At 43.0% G+C, this 20,883-nt stretch overlaps 1 protein-coding gene across 1 annotated transcript in view; it reads right to left on the reverse strand.

The window, feature by feature from the left end:
- bckdk (branched chain ketoacid dehydrogenase kinase) overlaps positions 1–20,883 on the reverse strand; it is a 64,671-nt gene that overhangs the window by 41,885 nt on the left and 1,903 nt on the right. Inside the window, exons 2-6 of the mRNA XM_084320940.1 lie at positions 15,395–15,463; positions 13,301–13,411; positions 9,298–9,345; positions 7,701–7,820; positions 5,123–5,221 (exon numbers count right to left, since the gene is read on the reverse strand). Of these exons, the coding sequence (XP_084177066.1) occupies positions 5,123–5,221; positions 7,701–7,820; positions 9,298–9,345; positions 13,301–13,411; positions 15,395–15,463 (447 nt within the window). The remainder of the gene's footprint in view (positions 1–5,122; positions 5,222–7,700; positions 7,821–9,297; positions 9,346–13,300; positions 13,412–15,394; positions 15,464–20,883) is intronic.

The raw sequence follows: 20,883 nt of genomic DNA on the forward strand, positions 1-20,883 counted from the left end.
AGTTACTCTCTGCATGGCAGAGAAGAGGTGTGACCCCTCTCTTCAGATAGTGTAAGTAGGGCAAGACTGGAGCAGGTCGCTAGGCGACCCGGTGCCTAGCAGTCACAACAGCATTCCTAAGATAAGGATGGAGCAGGAGGAGGTGGGGGGGGGGGGGTGATTCATCTTCAGTTGAGAAATAACAGAGAGAGAGAGAGAGGATTATGAGGAGCTGATCAATTGGACTTTTATTAACGGACTTTATCAAATGAACTTTAAATCACTGGACCTTATCACAAGCTGCGTATGTCAAGGAAGACCACTTTATTCCTGTAAAACTACCCTGTCTGGTTGAATAAAGTTCTCCTTGATGATTGTCGACTGAATCGTGTGAGGTGTTCATTCTGCCTGGGATTATCAGATGTTTCCGTGAGCACACCAGAGGGATCATTAAAAAAGTACACAACGCAGGACACTATCGTCTATCCATCACTCACTGGGATTATCGGAACATCTAACAATAGGTACTGGAGATGAGGTATATCTCAATATGGCGAAGAGCGGGACGCGATTGCCAGTACGAGTATATAACTGTCAGTTAAGTGTGACCCAGACCAAAGATGGCTGATAACATGTTGAACACAGACAACATGATAGCCCCTTACGTGACTGCGATCTGCAAGCCAGGGGCTTTTGGTATCCGCAGTCACTCTCAGCTATGTACCTACCAGGCTAGTTTGGACCACCAAGCGCTGCTTCTGAGCTGGATCAAAATATATCAGATATGAACAGTTTAAATCATCGTTACAAAACGAGTGGTACTTACAGAGCGAGCCGTGTATTTCCGCCGTTGGTGTCACAGTGCATGCGCACCAGGCTATTTGGCTGCCTGGTGCGCATGCGCTGTGACACCAATGGCGGAAATACACGGCTCGCTCTGTAAGTACCACTCGTTTTGTAACAATGATTTAAACTGTTTATTAGCAACTCCGAGCTTTCAGACCCCAGCGCCTCGCTGTGTGAAACCCATATTGTACGCTGGGTACCTTTTGAAATTCATATCTGATATATTTTGACCCACCCCCAGCTCAGAAGCAGCGCTTGGTGGTCCAAACTAGCCTGGTAGGTACATAGCTGAGAGTGACTGCGGATACCAAAAGCTACTGGCTTGCAGATCGCAGTCACGTAAGGGGCTAACAACATGATAACATGTGGAACACAGACAACATGATAACATGTGGAACACAGACAACATGTGGAACATGTTGAACACAGTAGAACTGAGGGAGTCAAACAGTGGAACATTACAGAGCATTTAAATCCACCCTAAGATGGAATTGACATGTTATGGTACCCATCATGTTATCTAGTGCAGGGGTTCCCAAACTTTTCAGGCCGCGACCCCCGAAATAACAGTGTCAGAGAGCCGCGACCCCCACTATTATAAGAGGTAAAAAAAAAAAAAAGTTTAAAAAATATATATATACTTTTTTTTTTTTATAAATGAAAATGTATGGTTGAAACATGCACACGTTCAAACGCACACACACACACTAATAAGCATTGGAGGCTTTTAACCAGGGCCGGACTGAGGAAATCATTCAGGCCAGGAAATATAGTGCAAAATATAGGCCACTTTTTAAGCCGGGGTCCCCACCAGGACATTTTGTTACAAAGACTTCATTTCCTGCATTCTGGTGTAGGCATTTTTTTATTTGTTTTTTTTATTTAAATGCCAGTGTTTGTGATGACATCACAAATTATTGTTAAAAAACAGGCTAGCATATGTATGATTAGCAACAACACTGATTTTGATGGATTTTTTGTTTTTTGTAAGGGTCCCGCCTCCACCAATCACACGCGGCTCCCTTTGTGTGTGTGTGAGCAAGAGAGAGATAGAGAGAGAGAGTTCTCCAACTTGTGTGGGTTGCAGTGATCTCCTGGTTTTTCCCCACCTAGGTTATCTAACTATTGGCCTGGCCTGCTTCTAAGTTCAGTGGCCTGACTGCATTAAAAAAAAAAAGAATAAAAATCTTTGGAAATCTTTTTTTTTTTATTTTATTTTTTTATCATCTGGCGACCCCCCCACGGCGGCTCGCAACCCCCACTTTGGGAACCCCTGATCTAGTGTAGTGTTGTCACAATACCAGAATTTTTACTTTGATACCAATACCAGCCTAAGTATCACGATACCGGTTCTAAAATGATACCACAGCAAAAACCTAAAACATCAAGACATAATGGAGTATAATATTAGATGACAGAACATGGAAAAGTCTTTATTAAATTATTTGTATTAATAGAATATAATTCATAATAAATCATATTTTGACGCTGTCGAAACGTACATTTTCAAAAATAAAGAATTATTCTGTTCCCGCCGCTGAGCTACATGTATACGTGTACACACACACACACACCATAGAAAATACATCAGGCTACCTATTATTCTAAAAAGTATCGATACTAGAGGGAGACAGTTGTCTGTGTTTATACTTATAGATATTGACGTAACTGTCCCAAGATCATTGGAAAACCACAATACAAATTCTGCTTTAGGGTGGTTTTTCCCTTTAAGATAACTAAAGGACATTCTACTTGAAGTAATCCCAGCCATCACAACTGACTGACCGTTTTCAATTAAATTGAACCCCAACTGGGCTAACGTACCCCATCATGCCCTGACAAACTGAACTGATTAGAGTAAGAGCCAATGACACAGTTTGAAACAGCAGAGAGCAGCTTAACTTGGGACATTTCCAACTGTCAGAGACTGGTTGCGGGAGTAACCGCTATTGCCAGTTAATCTCATTAATGGTCAACACAGTTCCTAAAAAGGCAGTAGTAGGGAGTAGTACTCAAGTGGATTGGCCTGCATTTCTCTCTAGGAACCTGTGTAGGCTGTAGCCTTGGCTTAATGGCTACATAACTCCCTCCGTCAGGCTTCAATGGCAATGATGCACATCGTCTAGCCAAAGACTCTGATGCCAATTGACAGCACTATGCTTTTCAGAGCAAAATTACCCGAGGCTATTATTATTAGTATTATCATCATTATTATTAGTGGTGGTAGTAGTAGTAGTAGTAGTAGGATTAATATTAGTAGTATTATTAGTATTCATTTGAGGCATTGAATGAGTTGCCTCCTCTATTGCGTTTCATTTAAACTCATTTGAGGTAAGGGGGGGGGGGGGGGGGGGGGGGTACCCATATACTCTGTATGATAGCATGTACAACAGTGCTGTATATACATTATATATTTACAGCATATATATATATACATATCCATTTGAATATACCTACATATCCTATATACCTACTTATGCACCTGCATATAACCCATATAACTCTGTATGATAGCATGTACAATAATGCTGTATATGTATATATATATATTTATTCTTATTTATTTTATTTTATTTTTTTGTTGTTGTTGTGTGCCATGTGTTCTGATTCTGAATTACATTGCACAAAATGTGGGACCCTCTCGAAAACGAGATACTGTATCTCAATGTGGTTATTCCAATAAAAGAATTTCAATATATTCTTACTGTATATATAGCTATCTATCCACCTGTCTGTACATACCTGCATATAACCCTTTTACATATCTGTAGATACTATATCTATATATGTACATATCCCTTACTAGTTACACTGCCGGCCAGTATGACTACTACCATATCATCTTTATACTTATATCACTATACATATTAACTCTGTACGTGTACATCTGATTAGCACTACACTCAGTAGTACTAATTTGTATATTTTGTACCCAGTTGAATCACCTGTACATTGTATATTACTATTGCACTTTAATGTTACATTTGCACTCTGGTTGGATGCCAAACTTCTTTTCATTGTACTGTACTTGTTATCTAATCTAATCCCAGAGTGATTTTACTGCTCTGTTATGTGAAAAGAGAATAGGTATCAGGTATCAGATGAAGGTCGGATGACATTCATTGTCATCATTGTATTTAGAATAAAAGTGACTATTGACAAAAAAGACAAGTCTCTTTTAATGTGACAACTGTTCCTCACCTACGCAGTACTCACATGTCCAGAGGAAGCAGGTGTGCAAAAACACTTATTATTATTATAATATATTTTAGGTAGGTTAGGTACCAGCAGGGAAACCAGGGTCAAAATGACCTGGCCAACACTCAAGTCATACGGGACTCTTTAAACCATATGCCTGAGTCAGACCATCCAAAATACGCCTCATTAACGTAGTGACACCGAAGTGACCAGTCTGGTTAAATATAGTCTCCCCCCACGCCCCCCCCCCCCCCTTAACTGAGTCATGCCGGAAAAAAACGAAAGAAAGAAATGAGGTGAATTTCACACAGCACTGCTTTTACAATGGGCTATAGATAGCCACAAAGCAGCCAGTGGGGCAGAGTGCAATAACCACATTCAAAAACAGGGGCTTTGTTTGATTCATATGTTGGTGGTGGTTCAACTCATCCAAGTAAGATCTGGAACGATGACCACCACACTCCTATGTGGAGAGTTGGCCAACGTTTCACTGTAAAAACATATCTGCCCAACGAGGAAGTAAACTAACTGGTGCTACATATGGATTATATTAGTTGTTCCCTCCTATCTTTTGCTTCGCCGTCAGCTCAGTAGAGTCCTTTCTCAATCCACACAATCCACGCTGTTCCTCATACTAGCTCTGGCTAGTTGGCCACAAACTAATGCAAAGTCAATGGGGTCGAGCTCCTATCTGTACAAGCTGGCTGAAATCTACTTTGTGTGAACTTTGGAGTAGAATCAGTTGTCCTCTGTCCTCTTGTGCAGACAGGAGCTTGACCCAAATAACTTTGCATTAGTTTGTGGCCAACTAGCCGGAACAAGTGTGAGGAGCAGCATGGACTGTGCGGAGAGAGGACTCTACCGATCAACAACACCATTGGGAATTAGGGAATAGGGCTAGGGTTCCAAAAAAAATCTATCCCTTTAAGAAAGACATTTGTGCACTTTGTCCACCCTTGCCTTGAACACATTAGAAACCGCTTTGTAACAAAAGAAGGTACCCATGTTTACCAGAACAACACAATCCTAACAGTCAGTTTCCACACGTGGCAGAACGAACAGGTTAGAGTTAGAGTTCTTTAGGGTTAGAGTTACGTACATTGTCTTCATGAAGGGCTAGGTGGTGTGTGGCCAACATGCGAATCCCTAGACGAGAGCACAGGGTAGTGTCCAGGAAGTTGCGGATCACAGCCTCATCCTGAAAGGACAGGAAACAAAGCGCTTAGTTCTGATACAGTCCAGTTTTTTTACATTTTTATTTAACATTTATAGACATACAACACAACATTTACAGTGACATCCATAACATAACAACATACAGATATGGGTCCCTTGGCCCAGCCTCTCAGATCCCCCTGAGAGAAACCCCTCCCTCACGCCCTCCTCCCCGAGAGATAGAACACCCCCATATCCTGGTCCACCATGCACGGAGCCGAGCACCCAGAGCCCCCACCCGCCCCCGCCCGACCGCCAGGCCCCCGGTCCACAAGAACCCCAAGCCCAGGTCCGCAGAAGGCCCAAGCACCACGGCTCAATGGCCCCCCGACCCCAAGCCCGGTGCCCCCCCGGCCCGGAGACCAGACCGCCCGGCCACGACGGCCGAGGACCCCAGGAAACCCCGCCCCCCCCACACCAATCCCACAACACGCAAGGCCCCCCCTCCCCCAGGTCGAACCGCCGGAACGATGGCCCCTCCCCCCGACCCCACTGTACCTCCCATGTCACCGACATCCCCGCATAAATTTATGAAATTAAAACTAACAACACAATAAGAAAAAATTACATGGATATAAATGGTACCTGTGCGCTTGCTTGTATGCTATCCCGCATAGCTTGGATAGCTTTTGCGTTAGCTTGCACACTAGCTAGTGGTTAGCCTTAGCTTAGCCTGGTTAGCCTTAGCTTGTAGCTCCTGGCCAGCCAGTATGGTCGCTTGTATCCTCGCTACCCAGGCGGGCTCCACGGGGTCTCCGTCCCTGCCTACCTGCGTCACGCTCGCCTGAGCAATTTCTTCCGTCATTTCCTCGTGTCTAGATCTTTCCTCCGGTGTTTGTACGTCTTCTGGGGTCTTATTTCTCTCACTTTTTCTCGTGGACATCTTTCCTTTTCTCTTATATCTTTGAATTGTCACCTTTTATTTTGTTTTAGACGGTTTTACTTCCCTTTCTCGATATTATTTGACCGGGAGCTCTTTCAATGGTCTCCTATCAACCCATCTCAAAACCCGAAGTCGGTACAGTCCAGTTTTAGCAGCCAATAGGGCTGTCAAAATGAGTTTGGAAAGAAAACAAAACGTATGTGCTTTTTATCTTTTTTTCTTTTATCTACTTTTTCTCCTCCTATTTTGCTGTATTTCTTCTCCCGTCCCAATTGAGTCGTTATGCCAATTCCCCCCTCCCCTTCCTGTTCGTTGCACGCATTCTAGGGAGCCCTGAATTCTATCACATGCTTCCTCCGATACATGTGGAGACAGCCAGCAGCCTCTTTTCACCTGACAGCGAGGACTCTCACTGGTGAAGTGTAACGCGTGGGAGGATCACACTACCATCCCCAGTTCCCTCCCTCGCTATGCATGCGCCCTGACCGACCTGTAGGAGTCGCTGTTTACAACGACCAGGACCCACCCCACCGGCTTTCCACCCGCTGACACTGCCAATTGTGTCAGTATAGGCGACCGACCAAGCTGGAGGTACCGCGGCAGCCGGATTCGATCCCACTGTCTCTGCGGTGGTAGACAGACGCATAGTCCGCTGCGCTACCCGGCCGCCCCCAACATATGCACTTTTGACTACTAAACAGCCAATTGAAGGTAAATAAAACAAAATAGACATTATTGATCCGAGGTGAAGTGAAACTTTTGTGATTTGGGAAAGATTTGCCTGTAATGGAAGCCAATATGGTTGTTACAAAGCACAGCCCAGTGCCTAATGATACGTTTCCCATGGGTAGAACTCATAATAGCAAATACAACACACAGAAAATGTGTTAATTGTAAGCATTTTGCACCCGCTTTGATGTGGTAATAATAATATGTAAATGCTGTCCTTAATATTAAAATCGAATTTGCCTAATTTCAGCCTATTAAATAGTTAAATGGTATTCAATTGACAGCCCTAGTAGCCAAGTGGTCCCACGGGTTCTCTCCGTCCATTGCTGTGGTCCGAAGGCCTCTCTCTCTCTATATATATATATATATTAATATATACATATATACATACACAGCCTCTGGTATTTGTTTTGTGGAAAAGTATTTTATCTCTGGGAAGTTAATTCAGCATCTGGACCACATCTAAAACTGACTAAAAAATATATATTATTTCACGACTTATCTAGTCAAAGCATTTGGTTTGGTAACGTCTTATCCTTAAAACCGAACAAAACCGGTCAACTGCTTGGTAACAAATCAGCTAATAGTCCTTTAAAAATGGGAAAAATTGAGTGATTTCTTATCCTTTCATTCTGTTGTGAGGAGAACACACGATAATCTGACATATAAAACGTCCTTCCTTCCCTCTTTTCTCTACCAATGTGTTCCGTATCTCGAGAGCTGCCTCAATGGCATGAGAACCGTGTATACTCAAACCACTAAATGATTATTCCAACTTTATCCCTAATGGGGACATTTGTCTTGTAGTGAATCATACTAAAAGAAGCACGAATGCAGCATCAGCCTTTACCTGGATGTGTTTGCGACACTCCCTGAAGCCCTCAGCCAGCATTGTGACCACGTCCTTGTGATCATCCAGAAGCTGCTGAACCAGTTTACTGAAACGAGCATCCACCTCCTGGTCCTTGATCTGTGAAAAGATATCAACCCAATCAAATCTACAGCAGAGCAGACACCAGGCCAGGCTAAAACGTCAACCCACAGCAAATACAGTAGATATCGCCCTAAATTCCTTTTTCTTTTTTTGGGGCTGTCCTGATTACCATCTTTGGGGCTTTGAGGTTCAATAGTAATTATCATGAAATAATCAAAGCTTCATTCTTCCCGCTCAAAAATATCAATGCGGTGGGTAAATGAAAGCTGTGTGGTAGACAGTAGGGCTGACCCCTATTAGTCGAATAATCGATCGAAAGGAGCCGTAGTCGACTGCCAACCTCTTAGTTTTTTTTTATCATTCTTTCCAAAAGAAAAGAGGCCTAGAAGCGTGGCTAACGCTAATGGCACGCATACCAGAGGCTAACTGCCTAAGAAAACAGGCACAGAGGCACTGAAAGAGGATTTCACCCATCTAAGGAACACACTAGACTAGACAAATATCAAGATGTATCAGTGGACCAATTGCATGCTTTTGCAGAGGACAAGAAGCCTTACGTTGACTCCTTCAGACATTAAGCACAGACATTAATAGTCGACTATCGGCTCATTTCGGCCAATCAAAGTCGACTATCCAAATCCTTAGTCGGGGACAGGCCTAGTAGACAGGTTTTCTGAAAGTTAATTTTAATGATCATATGATGATGTCCGATAAGAACTGATTCTTTACATTTCTTGTGCTGATGTAGGCACATTTATGGAGTGTTCTGGTAAAAGAACAAACAAAACAAACTCAAAACCATTCAGTTGGTTCAAAACCATAGTTGTTAACTTAACAACTCACAATAAAAGCTAGCGCAATGAAGCCGCCTCTGGCAACACATGATCCATGCACAGTCCCAATGTGTGCACCAGAGTGCCGTTTAGCATCTGGGGGGGGGGGCAGCTTTTGTGTTGTTAATATCAATTGCGTTCGAAGATGATTTAGGCGGGTGCAGCACAAGGCATCGCTTAGCCTGACTGCTCTCCACACTATGTTAGCGCTGTGCCAGAGCAGGAGAAAGTCTGCTACCGTGCGTCCGACTAAACGTCCCTGCCAGATCGGTCCCTGCCAGATCATCCGTGACTGAGTGAGTAACCAAAATTTGCCATTCATAAAAAACGAAACAAGAAAAACTAAGAAAACGAAGCCCCCAAAATAGTGATTTTCAACATCGATTATCATCATGGCAGATACAAAAAAAATACAATAGATTTATTTTTTTATCATGTTTTATATGAGTACGCTTTGGTGAATCCATACAACACTTCAGTAAACATGAGTTAGCAAAACATCAGTTCACCTCAGGGCCGCCACATGCCATTCAGTTTAACAACTCCTAAAATTACACACATATGGCTATAAATAAACTAGTTCGCTACGGGGTCGTGAACTTGAACTTGGCTTAAACCTTGCGTCTGTGTGTCTGTCTGTTTGTGTGTGTGTGTGTCTGTCTGTGTGTCTGATCACTCACCAGGGGGAAGTCACTCAACACATGGTAGGCCCGGATGTACAGCTCATGCTGGAAGAAGAAGAAAAACAAGACGTTGTCCTTAGAATTCCACCCATACGCTACCCACCTTCGAGGAACTCTCACCTCAAGGTCCCCAAACTCCTCCCAACAGGGGCCCCAAGATGCATAGCCACCGACATGTGACTTGACATCCAGCTCCATACCAGGAAGACTAACCACGGGTGAATTCTTCATATTCCAGAGGTAGAAAAACAACAGGAATCCTGATCCGTCTATTCAATGAATTATAAATTCTTAATAATCAACTAACGTTAGTAGTCAGAGGACTTCCGTCATTTAATGATGAATTGATTGATGTAATTGACTCATTTTGAAAAAAATTGTTTTACACATGGAATCGGCTAAATAAATAATAGCATACAAAAATAGAAGTTTGATTGTATGGACTACTATGCCAAAGTGGTGTCAGCCTAAATCATTCCCTCACGGATCATTGGGTAAAGCTTGTTGACGTGGGAGTCGGACTACGTCGACAGGGGGATTGGTTAAGCTGCTGCTGCTGCACCAAACTGGAAATCCATCACTAATGACTTGTTATTCAGTCCCATAACACAACTCTGTGAAGAGAGAAGAAGCTCCCAGAGCTCGATTTGTTTTTTACGACTCGTTTTGTGTTCAGGAGGGTCAAGTAGGCGATGAAATGAACATGAACACAGGAGGAGGCACAGGAAGTCCTTCATTCCAAACAGCCATCAGACTTTATAATGCATCACTGTGCCTCACTAAGCACAGGGTGACAGTACTATCTTCCTGGACTTTTAAACCATCATAGTAAAAATTTACACTTACTGTATATTTTTACTGTATATTTTACATTAGAATGTAACATAGGAAATGTATATCCCGGACCGTATTTTATTCTTAGGCTTATTTTTATTCATGACTTTTGTTATTGTCTACCTAAATGTTTACTGTTCACTGTGAGCGGGAGATTTGTAGTGCCAAATTTCCCTCTGGATAAATAAAGTATTTCTATTCTATTCTATTCTATTCTATTCTATGAAGGAGAGGAGCCGCGGCACCGCGAGAGAGGAGGAATCTAGGTGAAAGTTCACACAGAGACTGGTGTCTCAGCCGGAGGTGACTGGGTTACAGGAGGCGGGAAAGGAGGAGCGAATAGAAAGAGGGTGCTCCTCGTATACGCTGTGCCTAGATTTGATTGTGGCATCCCTATTGTGTTACAGCATAGACGAGTGGAATTCCTTTAAAGATTTAAACATCAGCAGCATAAAGAAACGTGCATTCATTTAGAATACAATAATCACAACGTAGTAGTTGCTGTGGCTGGCACAAAGCAGAATCAGTGATAACGTGGAACAGGAGGGTGAGAGCAAGGTCATAGATAAGATAGACATATGGAGAGTATAACTGATGAAAAGCATTATAGGTCATAATAATAATAAATGGTACTACTTATATAGTGCTTTTCTAGAACTCGCTTTAGTGAGACAAACAACAGACAAACATAACAAACACACAAGGATGGGGGGTACGAGACGGTTTTGAGGCGGGATTGAAAAGCTTGAGTAGTCCCTAATGAGTCTTCAACTCATGAAAGAATGGCATATTTCAAAAGTAATGTATTTAAGTAAATACTGTATAATACAAAATGACTGTCAATTTTCAAAAGAGCAAGGGAGCATGCATAACTTACAGGAGCTCATTGTGTGTAATAAAACCAAGCCTTTTAAACTTCTTTATGTACCAAGCGGCCATTAAATGACGATGTTTACTCACGTCAAACAAGCTGAGTGAAACAATAGGAAAGGAGCATTCTCAAGTTCAATGTGATCAACATAGGAGTCAGCGTTCCATAGCAGATCATTCACTTGCCTTTTGTTTACATTGCAGAAATAATGGAAGCATACATGGTCCTATGTGACACAATGGCATGACAAGCTGATTGACTCTGACTTAATGGATTTGATTACTGGTGGTCTGCTCTCTGCTGGTGACAAAATATACCATACAGTGTTTCTCCTAGAAATGTTCTTTTTTTTTTTGATCCACTTTTTCTCCCATTTTTCTATATTTTTCTCCCATCCCAATTTCGTATCATCCAATTCAACCCTCCCCTGTCACGAACGCTGTTTCTTGCCTCCCACAAGCCGGCTGCAATGTGGACTAAGTCATACATAGCACAAGTCCCCTCCGGTACTTGAGGTAACAGCAGTCGCATCTTTTCACCTGCGCAGCTCGATCTCTCAGTGTCGAGGAGTAACGCGTGGGAGGCTCACGCTGCCCCCGACACTTCCTGATTCTACTGCGCAGGCGCACCAACCGACTTGTAGGAGTCGCTTGTTCACAACGTTCGATCCCCACCCTTCAGTTTTCCCTCCCCGTAATACGGCCAATGTGTATTACTGCGGACGACCAGCCAAACTGAAAAACAATGTGGAGAGCTGGATTCGAACACGCGAATCCTAGCGTCTCCACACTGGTGGCGAGTGCCTTAGACCACTACACCACCTAGCCGCCTCCTAGAAATGTTCTTATGGTGGGAGGGGCTAAAGTTGTTGAGCGGGAGGAGGGGTGCGGGGGGGAATTGCTTCTGTGTTCACGGTATACTGTACATGAGAGACGTGGAGAGGTCTAAGCACCCCAGAATCCCGGGTTCAATTCCAGAGCAGCAGTACCTACAGCTTGTCCGTCAATGAACATAAATGACGGAAGGTATTACCGTCTGTTTTAATTAGAACCTAACATCAACTCTGTCCAACAAATGGATACTAATCATTGAAAATAAATAGAAATCAGATGTAGACTTAAGTATAAGTTAAAAAACAAGGTAGGCGCTCTAAAGATACTGAGCATAATTTTATAAAATGTCCGGTGTCACTGGTAATACAGGTGTTGTTGTGAGTTTATTAGTCATGGGAAATTAGACATTCCACCGTGGCAACCCTAGTCTACACCCTCCCCAGACCAGTAGGGCAGTGCAATGATCAGGAGGGAAATGGCATAACAACAAAATTGGGGGATGGGAGAAGAAGTGAAAATGAAAAGAAAGTGGAATGCTATTTTCGTAGAGCTCCAACACAAGTTGTGATCCAACATGACGGGAGTGATGCTGGTTAGTGGGCGGGCCCTCCCCTCGCGTCAGGTGGGCACAGTGCCCCCTAATGCACTTCAATTATTGACTGAAGGAAAACGATGCCGATATTCTGTGACGAGTGACAACTGAACAAATGGATGACTACCACTGACCTCGCAAGTTGTCTCCTATACAGACACACCCAAGGCAACGTTTTGATTTACCACAGGCCTAGTATCACCGTTTGCCTACCGGGTTTATTCCAAAACGTCAGCGCATTTCTCCTCACAGAAAGAAACTAGTCACATTCATGAGCAATAAGTCAATGTCACAACGCTCAACTCAACACGTAGGCCATGACTTCTGTGAAAGGAAATCTTGAAAAAGTGAAGTGGAGAAACCACTCTTCTTGAATAGGCCACAACATGCAATGGAAGTCCTGTATTCCAGGAACTTGGCAATGGGCCACTCCCTCAGCTATTGCAGTCTTGCAGATTCACTTTCTGGTAGTAAACAGCTGAACAACTAAAACAGGATAGTTCAGAATTTTGGACCCCTAGTCCTATGCATTTCTTACCAACGATGCTGTTGATCGGCAGAGAGCCAGAGACCCTTCTCAGCACAGTCCATGCTGTCCCTCATACTAGCTCTACTAACGAAAGGTCGACGGGTTCAAGCTCCCATTTGGACAAGCTGGCTAAAGCTGGCTGAAATCAACTTTGTGTTGCACTGTGGAGTAACGGCACGGATTGTGCCGAGAAGGGATTCTACCAATCGACGACATCGTTGGTAAGTAGCAAATAGGGCTAGGGTTCCAAAAAAAATCCAGACTACCCCTTTAAGCACTGTGGTATTAAGTAAAGGCTCTATGCAGAGAACGACTGGTGGGGAGGACTGTTCTGGACTTACCACTTGTAGAATGGTGGGGTTACAGCCGATGATGAAGGGCAGACTGCGGAAACCCTTGATGCGATGGGCGATACGCACTGGCAGCTCTTTATGCAGGTATTTGGCACTGCTCTGTGATCACACACACACAGAATTGTTAAAAGAAAGACTAATTGAACAAGGTAAAGGCTAACTATATTACAGACTGGCCATAAATATTTGGACATAAACACAATTTTCAACACAAACATCATTTTGGCTCTGTAATGTATATACCCCCACAATGTATTTAAAATGAAACAATAAATATGTGCTTTAAGTGCAGACTTTCAGCTTTAATTTGAGGGGAGGAATTACAATTGTATATGTGTCTCCCCCTTTTAACACTTTGAGTGCCAGCGACGCTATATAGCGTTTGTTTGTCGTTTTTATTATTATTAGCGATTTGAATTCATATTTCATCAATCTAGCAACCTCTCTCGGAGCTCCATTGGGAAAATACCGCCCCCTATCGTCTCTCCCTGTATAACTGCACCCCATTGGATTAGACTGATGGGGGGGGGGGGGGGAATCCAGTTTCCTCATTTTACTTATCCGGCAAGCCATCCGAAGAGATCGAAGTGATTGCCGAGCCGGAAAACAGCGTGGAATACATATTTCCAGTACCCAGCGCTGAATCAATAAACGCGATCGATATTTGGAATGGCGATCAGGAATTGGAATAATCTTTTTGGAGAACATCTGATCTGAGGTAAGGAATCTATTTTACCAGTCTTAGGATAATCGGATCTGTTTTCAGAGATATCAGCGTTTGCCCTATGTCCATGTTGGAATCTTTATATTTTCCTGAAACTTTCAAGAAAACTAGGGCTTTTCAAAATGCTATAAAATGGAAATTAACCGATTAAAAAACAATCCGTTTCGACAATGTTGACTGCAAACAAGTCATTGATAAGCGACGGCCAGATTAGACACATAATTTAAGACATGCGTTCACAACGCTATCATTGAAGTGGGTGCTGGCATTCAACCATGTTTTGACCATGTTCACCAGTGGCATCCAAAGTGTTAAGGGACTAAAAGTAATTCAACAATTGGCTGCTCAGCTGTTTCATGGCCAGGTATATGTAATTCCCTCATTATTTCATTTAAAATGAGCAGGTGTAGAATTAATTTCAGTGTGGTATTTGAATTTTGGAATCTGTTGCGGTCAACCCTCAATATGAGGTCCAACGAGCTTGGACCATCGAGCTTTCACCATCAGTGAAGCAAGCCATCATTAGGCTGAAAAACCAAAACATACCCATCAAAAACATTTGGTGTGGCCAAATCAACTACTTGGTACATTCTTAAAAAGAAAGAATGTGCTCAGCAAAACCAAAAGACATGGAAGACTACAGAAAACAACTGTGGTGAATGACAGAATAATTATAAAAGGAAAAAGGTAGAAAGGCCGTTCACCTCAATGTTGAGACGTTGCTATAAAAATACCATTTCATAAACGGAAATAACCTGAACAGCAGGCAGGTCACACTATTGTGATTACAAAACTCACGAGTGATCCATAAAGACAGCAAGGAAATGGATGGAGACCGACCCATTGTCCATAACCACGTGAAGAAAAAAATCATATAAGATAGTCGGACTAGTTAGGACTGGGGGAAAATATCAAAACAATAGATATGGACATTGGAGAGCGACTCCTACAGGTCGGTTGGGTGACGCCTGCACAGCAGAGACAGGAAGTATCGGGGGCAGCGTGAGCCTCCCACGCGTTACTCTTCGCCACTGAGTCCACGCTGTCTGGTGAAAAGATGCGACAGGCTGCCTCCTCGTGTACCGGAGGGGACACGTGATGCAAGGCTTCTATCCTCACTACAGCCGACCAGTGGGAGGCATAGTCTAGCAACATTCAAGACAGGGGAGGGGAGAATTGGCTATACGAAATTGGGATGGGAGAAAAATAAAAAAATAAGGAGAAAAAGTGTGGGGGAAAACAAACAATAGATATCGAATCGTTTCACTTGAAATCGAATCAATTCTTAAAATGTTGTTTGCTGGTTCTCCTTTTTCTTCCCGCACTTGGGTTAAAGGAATTTGGTTTGGATTATTTACCAGAATGTGATGTCCATCAGGAGACTTCCCAGCATACAGCAGGGTGGCTGGGGTCAGCCGCACGGATGCCTGGGGGAGGAACAAGAACAAACATAAGTCCCACTGTAAGCAGACTTCTCTCTGTGTCTGTGTGTGTGAGTTTCTTTTTTTAAACCTTTATTTAACCAGGCAGGTCAATTCTGCCTGGTGAGAAGACAAAGGGGCCTATGGAAAGGTTGATTGATTGATTGATTGAAAACTTTATTAACAGATTGCAGAATGGGTACAATACAGTACAGCTCAATACACACAATTGTTAAGGAGACCAGAGAAAGACTTTCGTCTTGTTTACATCAGGGTCCCCCATTTTCAATTCATCAGGACAAAAACAACAAAAGGTTTAATAAATTAAATAAATAAACCAAAAAGAACGATCCAGATAAGACTATTGGACACAGATGATACATACATCACAGAGGTAAGGAAAATAATTAAAACACACACCAGACAAAGAACCAAATAAATAAAGTTGTGAGTGAGAAGATTAACTCATTTGTTGAAGATCCGACATCTGATCTGATCCGAGACATCAAGGCAATGTTTACAGTAAAATTCAGCTCAAACAAATGATGCATGAAGCTAAAACAACATCCAATAATATAATATAGGCCCATGAATAGAAATACTTTCATAGCACACAAGATAACATCTCTAGATTGACTTCTTCTTTATAGCTCTTTATAGCTAGTTTATTGTGTAAAGAGTGTGTATTCCTTTTATTAACACAATATACTTTCAGCACGTTGTAACTCTATAAACAACTTGATATTGAAAGACTGTGGTTAAGGTTGAAGTTGTAGCAGATAGGCTAGTAAAGGGGGGGGGGAGATTTGAGAAAAGGATTCGGAGCTTAACGAATCTGGTTCATCTTATAAAACTCACAATTAAATGCATCCGGTTTTGTTTTTCACTAAAAACGGATGCAGCCCTAATAACTTATTGTAAGCAACTGCCAACTGTGTTGCACCACCACTCACTCAGCGACGCTGGCTACTTTTCAATATCCTTGGAGCAAGTTGGTACAAATTTAATTGGGGGTCAGGATGATGTCCTTTGCTCAGGGGCATGTCAGCCGTGGGCACAGACAGTAGCCAGGGCTTGAAATGAAGGGGTGTCCCAACATCCAGGGGGAAATAACTTTGTCTGGGATGGTCCAAAACAGATTTAGGGATGGTCCCCGGCTGAGACAGTATAGATGAAAAAAAGATCTGCCAATTTTGTGCTCATTTCATGCATGTCTTATTTTACTGATGAGCTTTGAGCTGCAATTCTTGTATGAAAGGTGCTATTCAAATAAAGTTTATTATTATTATTTATTGGATTTGGGATGGGTGTCCACTGTCCTTTAGTTTGAGACTTAACTAACTACATCGAGACTGTTCTGGGACAGTTATGATGAACAGTTTTTATTGGAAGTTCTGCTGGTAGAAAGGATTGGGGGCCTCACTAAACAAGCTGGCGATCTGAGGCCCAATAATTATAAATGGTCCAGTTTGTTCTTTCTGGCTTAATGAGCCTCTGGTCCTCTTGATAAGCAGAAAGAGTGTAGGGCCAACAACGACGACAACAACAACAGGGGCCCATTATGGCATTCTGCTGTGGTTACATTATACAAGAACTAATAGCTCCGTGTCGGAGTGAATGTCGACACAGTCTGTAATCCATGAGTCCTAATGCCAGCCAGTATGGTAGAGAGTCACGCCAATTGAAAAGCATGCTTCTGAATCAGTCAGTATTTCATTTTCTTCAAGACAAGCTAGTTTAACACACTGCAACTATCTTACATTAAAGATAGAATCAAACAGCGAGCTCTAGGCAAAAGAGACTCTCTTGGTATTGTGCTTTGTTTACATTTTGTTTTTGTCTGATGTGCGGATTGGATTTCAATGGGTATAGGGGAGGGGTTCCTACTGCTGGTCACACCTCAGGCTCTACCAAGAGAGGTCTGGAGAAATTCACACTATAATAAGTTACTAAACTCCAAACCACACGTCAGACTAAAACAAAAAAAAAGGAAATAAAGCGTAATACCAAGCGGGTCTCTTTTGCTTAGATGGTTCATATTATGAAAGAAGTCTTCTCTACAAGAGTAGAAGCAGAGGTCAGGCCTAAATTAAGCCAACTACAACATTAAACCATAACCTTTTGTCTTCAACCATCAACAGAGTTTAAAAGGCCATTTGAGTTGTGAATATGTTGGCTGGCTTCAGTTATGCTTGGACATGTTTGCCTTCCAAACCTACTATGATGGCTCTTGTAGCCTCTATTGCAAACATTAGAAAGTGACAAGTCCAGGGCGGTCAGGTGGCGTAGCGGAGATTGCGTTCGTCGCCAACGCCGGAGACGCTGGATTCGCCTGTTCGAATCCAGCTCCCGGCGTTGTCACCAGCTTGGCCGTTCACACTAATACAATTGGCAGTATTAGAGGGTGGGAAAGCTGGCGGGGTGGGTCCGGGTCGTTGTAAACAGCGACTCCTACAGTTCGGTCGGGGCGCCTGCTCAGCGCGGATAGGATCTAAGGGGGGTAGTGGATCCTTCCACACGTTACACCCTCTCAGTGAGAGTCCGCGCTGCCAGGTGAAAATAAGCGGTTGATTGGCTAGACGTGTGTCGGAGGAAGCACGTGATAGCCTCCACTCTCCCAGACCGACTGTGGGGGGTAAGTGTGCAGCGACCAGGAAGGGGATTGGGAATTGGCATAACGACTAACATTGGGATGGGAGAAAATCGGAGGAAAAAGGAGGGGGGAAAAGATAAAAAAATAAAAATAAAAATAAAGTGACATGTCCAGGCGGTCGGGTGGCGTAGTGGAGATTGTGCTCGTCACCAATGCAAGAGGCTGCGGTCTCGACTCCCGGAGTCAGCATTGCCTGCGGCTTGGGCCGATCGTCATACTAACTCGTTTGGCTGAGTTAGCGGGAGGGAAGTCGTGGGTGGGAATCTGGCGTTGTGGACAGCAACGCCTACAGGTCAGGTCTGGGCACCTGCTCAGCGAAAGGCAGGAAGTGGTGAAGGCAGCGTGACCTCCCACGTGTTACACTTCACCAATGAGAGTCCTCGCTGCCAGGTGAAAAGAGAGCCGCTGGCTGTCTCTGCATGTGTCGGAGGAAGCATGTGGTAGACCTCAGGGCTCCCTTGTACCGACCAGTAGGGGGAACATGCGCACAACAACCAGGTAGGGGAGGGGGGGAATTGGCATAACGACTAAATTGGGATAGGGAGAAAAGCATCGAAAATCAGGCGGAGAAAAAGATTTAAAAAAATTTATAATTAAAAAAAAAAAAAAAAAGTGACTCGAACTTATCTTTACGTTATTTACACAAGCAATATAACCTCTAATTAGTTACCCAATAGGCTACTTCATAGTTCTACACAGGCAAGAGCAGACAAGTTGGGGAAAAGGTCTTGCCTATATAAAAAAATTGCATCCAGGCAATAGGCGAAAGGTTACCACATGGAGGTTGCACCCAAACAAACAACCAAGTCACAAATAACACATTTGGGGCCATCTAATATCACTCTAGACGGCCAGCATTTCTAAACAGACTTGCATAGTTCGTGAGGCTGTTTGTAGAGCTAAATCTATACTTTATACTGTTTATAGTATTGCTATCTGTCCATTCTCATTGTCAATTGACATCATAAACCGTCCCTTCAAAATGGCTTAAAGAAATCATTCTCATCAATACGTTCTCATTTTATAGCTTCTTGAATATAAGCATTATATGGGATTTGGACTAGTATATTTCCTGGAAGGAGAGATACAGGGCGCTAAGCTAGTAACGTTAAATACACTACGGCACTACAGAAGCTAGAGTTAAAAATCAAACTGCATATGATCGATATGATGGTCCACCATGAATGCATGAAAGGGGGGGGCGGGGGACGTAGTTTCTGATTATTGATTACCAATAACTGTGTTAGCCTCAGTAGCTGATCGGGTGGATGGCTATCATAACAAGGCCTGATCAGCGTGTAATTTACGTTAAAAAGATCTTACCATGGGCCGGTTGGATCCCCCAAAGGATTTCCCAGTTATCGATCGTCATCTAGTAGATCGATATGTCCATTGGCTGATCATATATTCCTTTACTGCACACTGAAATCCGCGTCCCAAAACGTATTCCGTGCTACATGCTATAGGCATAGCTTCAGGTTAGCAGAAAACTACATTGAAGATCCAGAAAAAACAAGACAACTTCTGCCACAGAGAACACTGCTTTATCGAGATAGCGCCCCTAAGAGGATCTGGCCGGTAATGCACTTTTTCGAATTCAACGAGTAGGGTACTTCTGCGGTGCTGCTCGGTGACATTGAGTAGGTTATTAAAATGGAATAAAAGCCTAAACAACCTTGCCACGGACATGTCCGTGGTTGGTCCTCAACCGTTGGATTCGAAACACGGACATCTCCGTGGTTGGCCGGGAAACGGTTAAAGTGATGCCAAAACATCCAATTATTTATCCCACTCTCTATAGCAAGTTTGGAAGCTATCTAGTCTACGTTTGAAAGTTGTAAGAGTAGTGTTCTATGGAAGAGTGGTAAAGTAAAGACCGATGGGGAGTAGGTACGCAAAAAGAACAGCATCCAACATCTAGGATGGTCAGTCACAAATGTAGGCCTAGATCAAGTTTGGAAGCTTTAGGTTGAAGGTTCTAAGAGTAGCTAAATTAATAGAATTCTATGGAGGACGGATGTCTACAAAGATCATAACCTTTATAGCTAGGCTACATCAAGTCTGGAATCTCTAGGTTAAGAGTTGCAATCGTAATTACATCAATGGAGGTTTATGGAAGATGGAGTGGTTCAAAACAGAAAAGGAAAAAGGAACAAAAACAACAACAACATCGATGATGTTTGGTGGCTCTATCTAGAGGATACTTCCCGTTTCTCACACCGAGTGTGACTCATTACACCAGTCTGTCTGGTGTGAATACTGGATTTAAGAGCTAAAACTACATGGGCAGATTATGTATACCCCACTTCCAGTATGAACACAAAACTGCTTCACTACCACAACGTTTACCAAGATATTCTGGATGATAAACAGGATGGAAGGAGGGGGGGGTTCACTGAAGGTTGTATGAGCTAACATCCTTATCCAGGTGAAGAAGTGTTTCTGAACAGAACGCAGCAACATGGGTAATGTTCTAGTAACCTAACATCCTTATCTAGGTGATGGAGTTTCTGAACAGAAAACAGCAACACAGGTAATGATCTAGTAGCCTAACATCCTTATCCAGGTCAAGAAGTGTTTCTGAACAGAAAACAGCAAGACAGATAATACTCTATTTCTCTAACAAGGTACAGGTAGGACTAGTCTAGTGCGCCAAAATTAACCCCAGACATACAGTGGGTTGGTTTGGGCGATTTGGTTTCCTAAGAATGTCAACTACCAACGGCAACCAATTACATGAATCAGCAAACACTGGAATAATTTATCCCATCAC

This window comes from Notolepis coatsorum (genome assembly GCF_963971535.1).
Source record: "Notolepis coatsorum genome assembly, chromosome: 8".
NCBI classification, from domain to species: Eukaryota; Metazoa; Chordata; class Actinopteri; order Aulopiformes; family Paralepididae; genus Notolepis; species Notolepis coatsorum.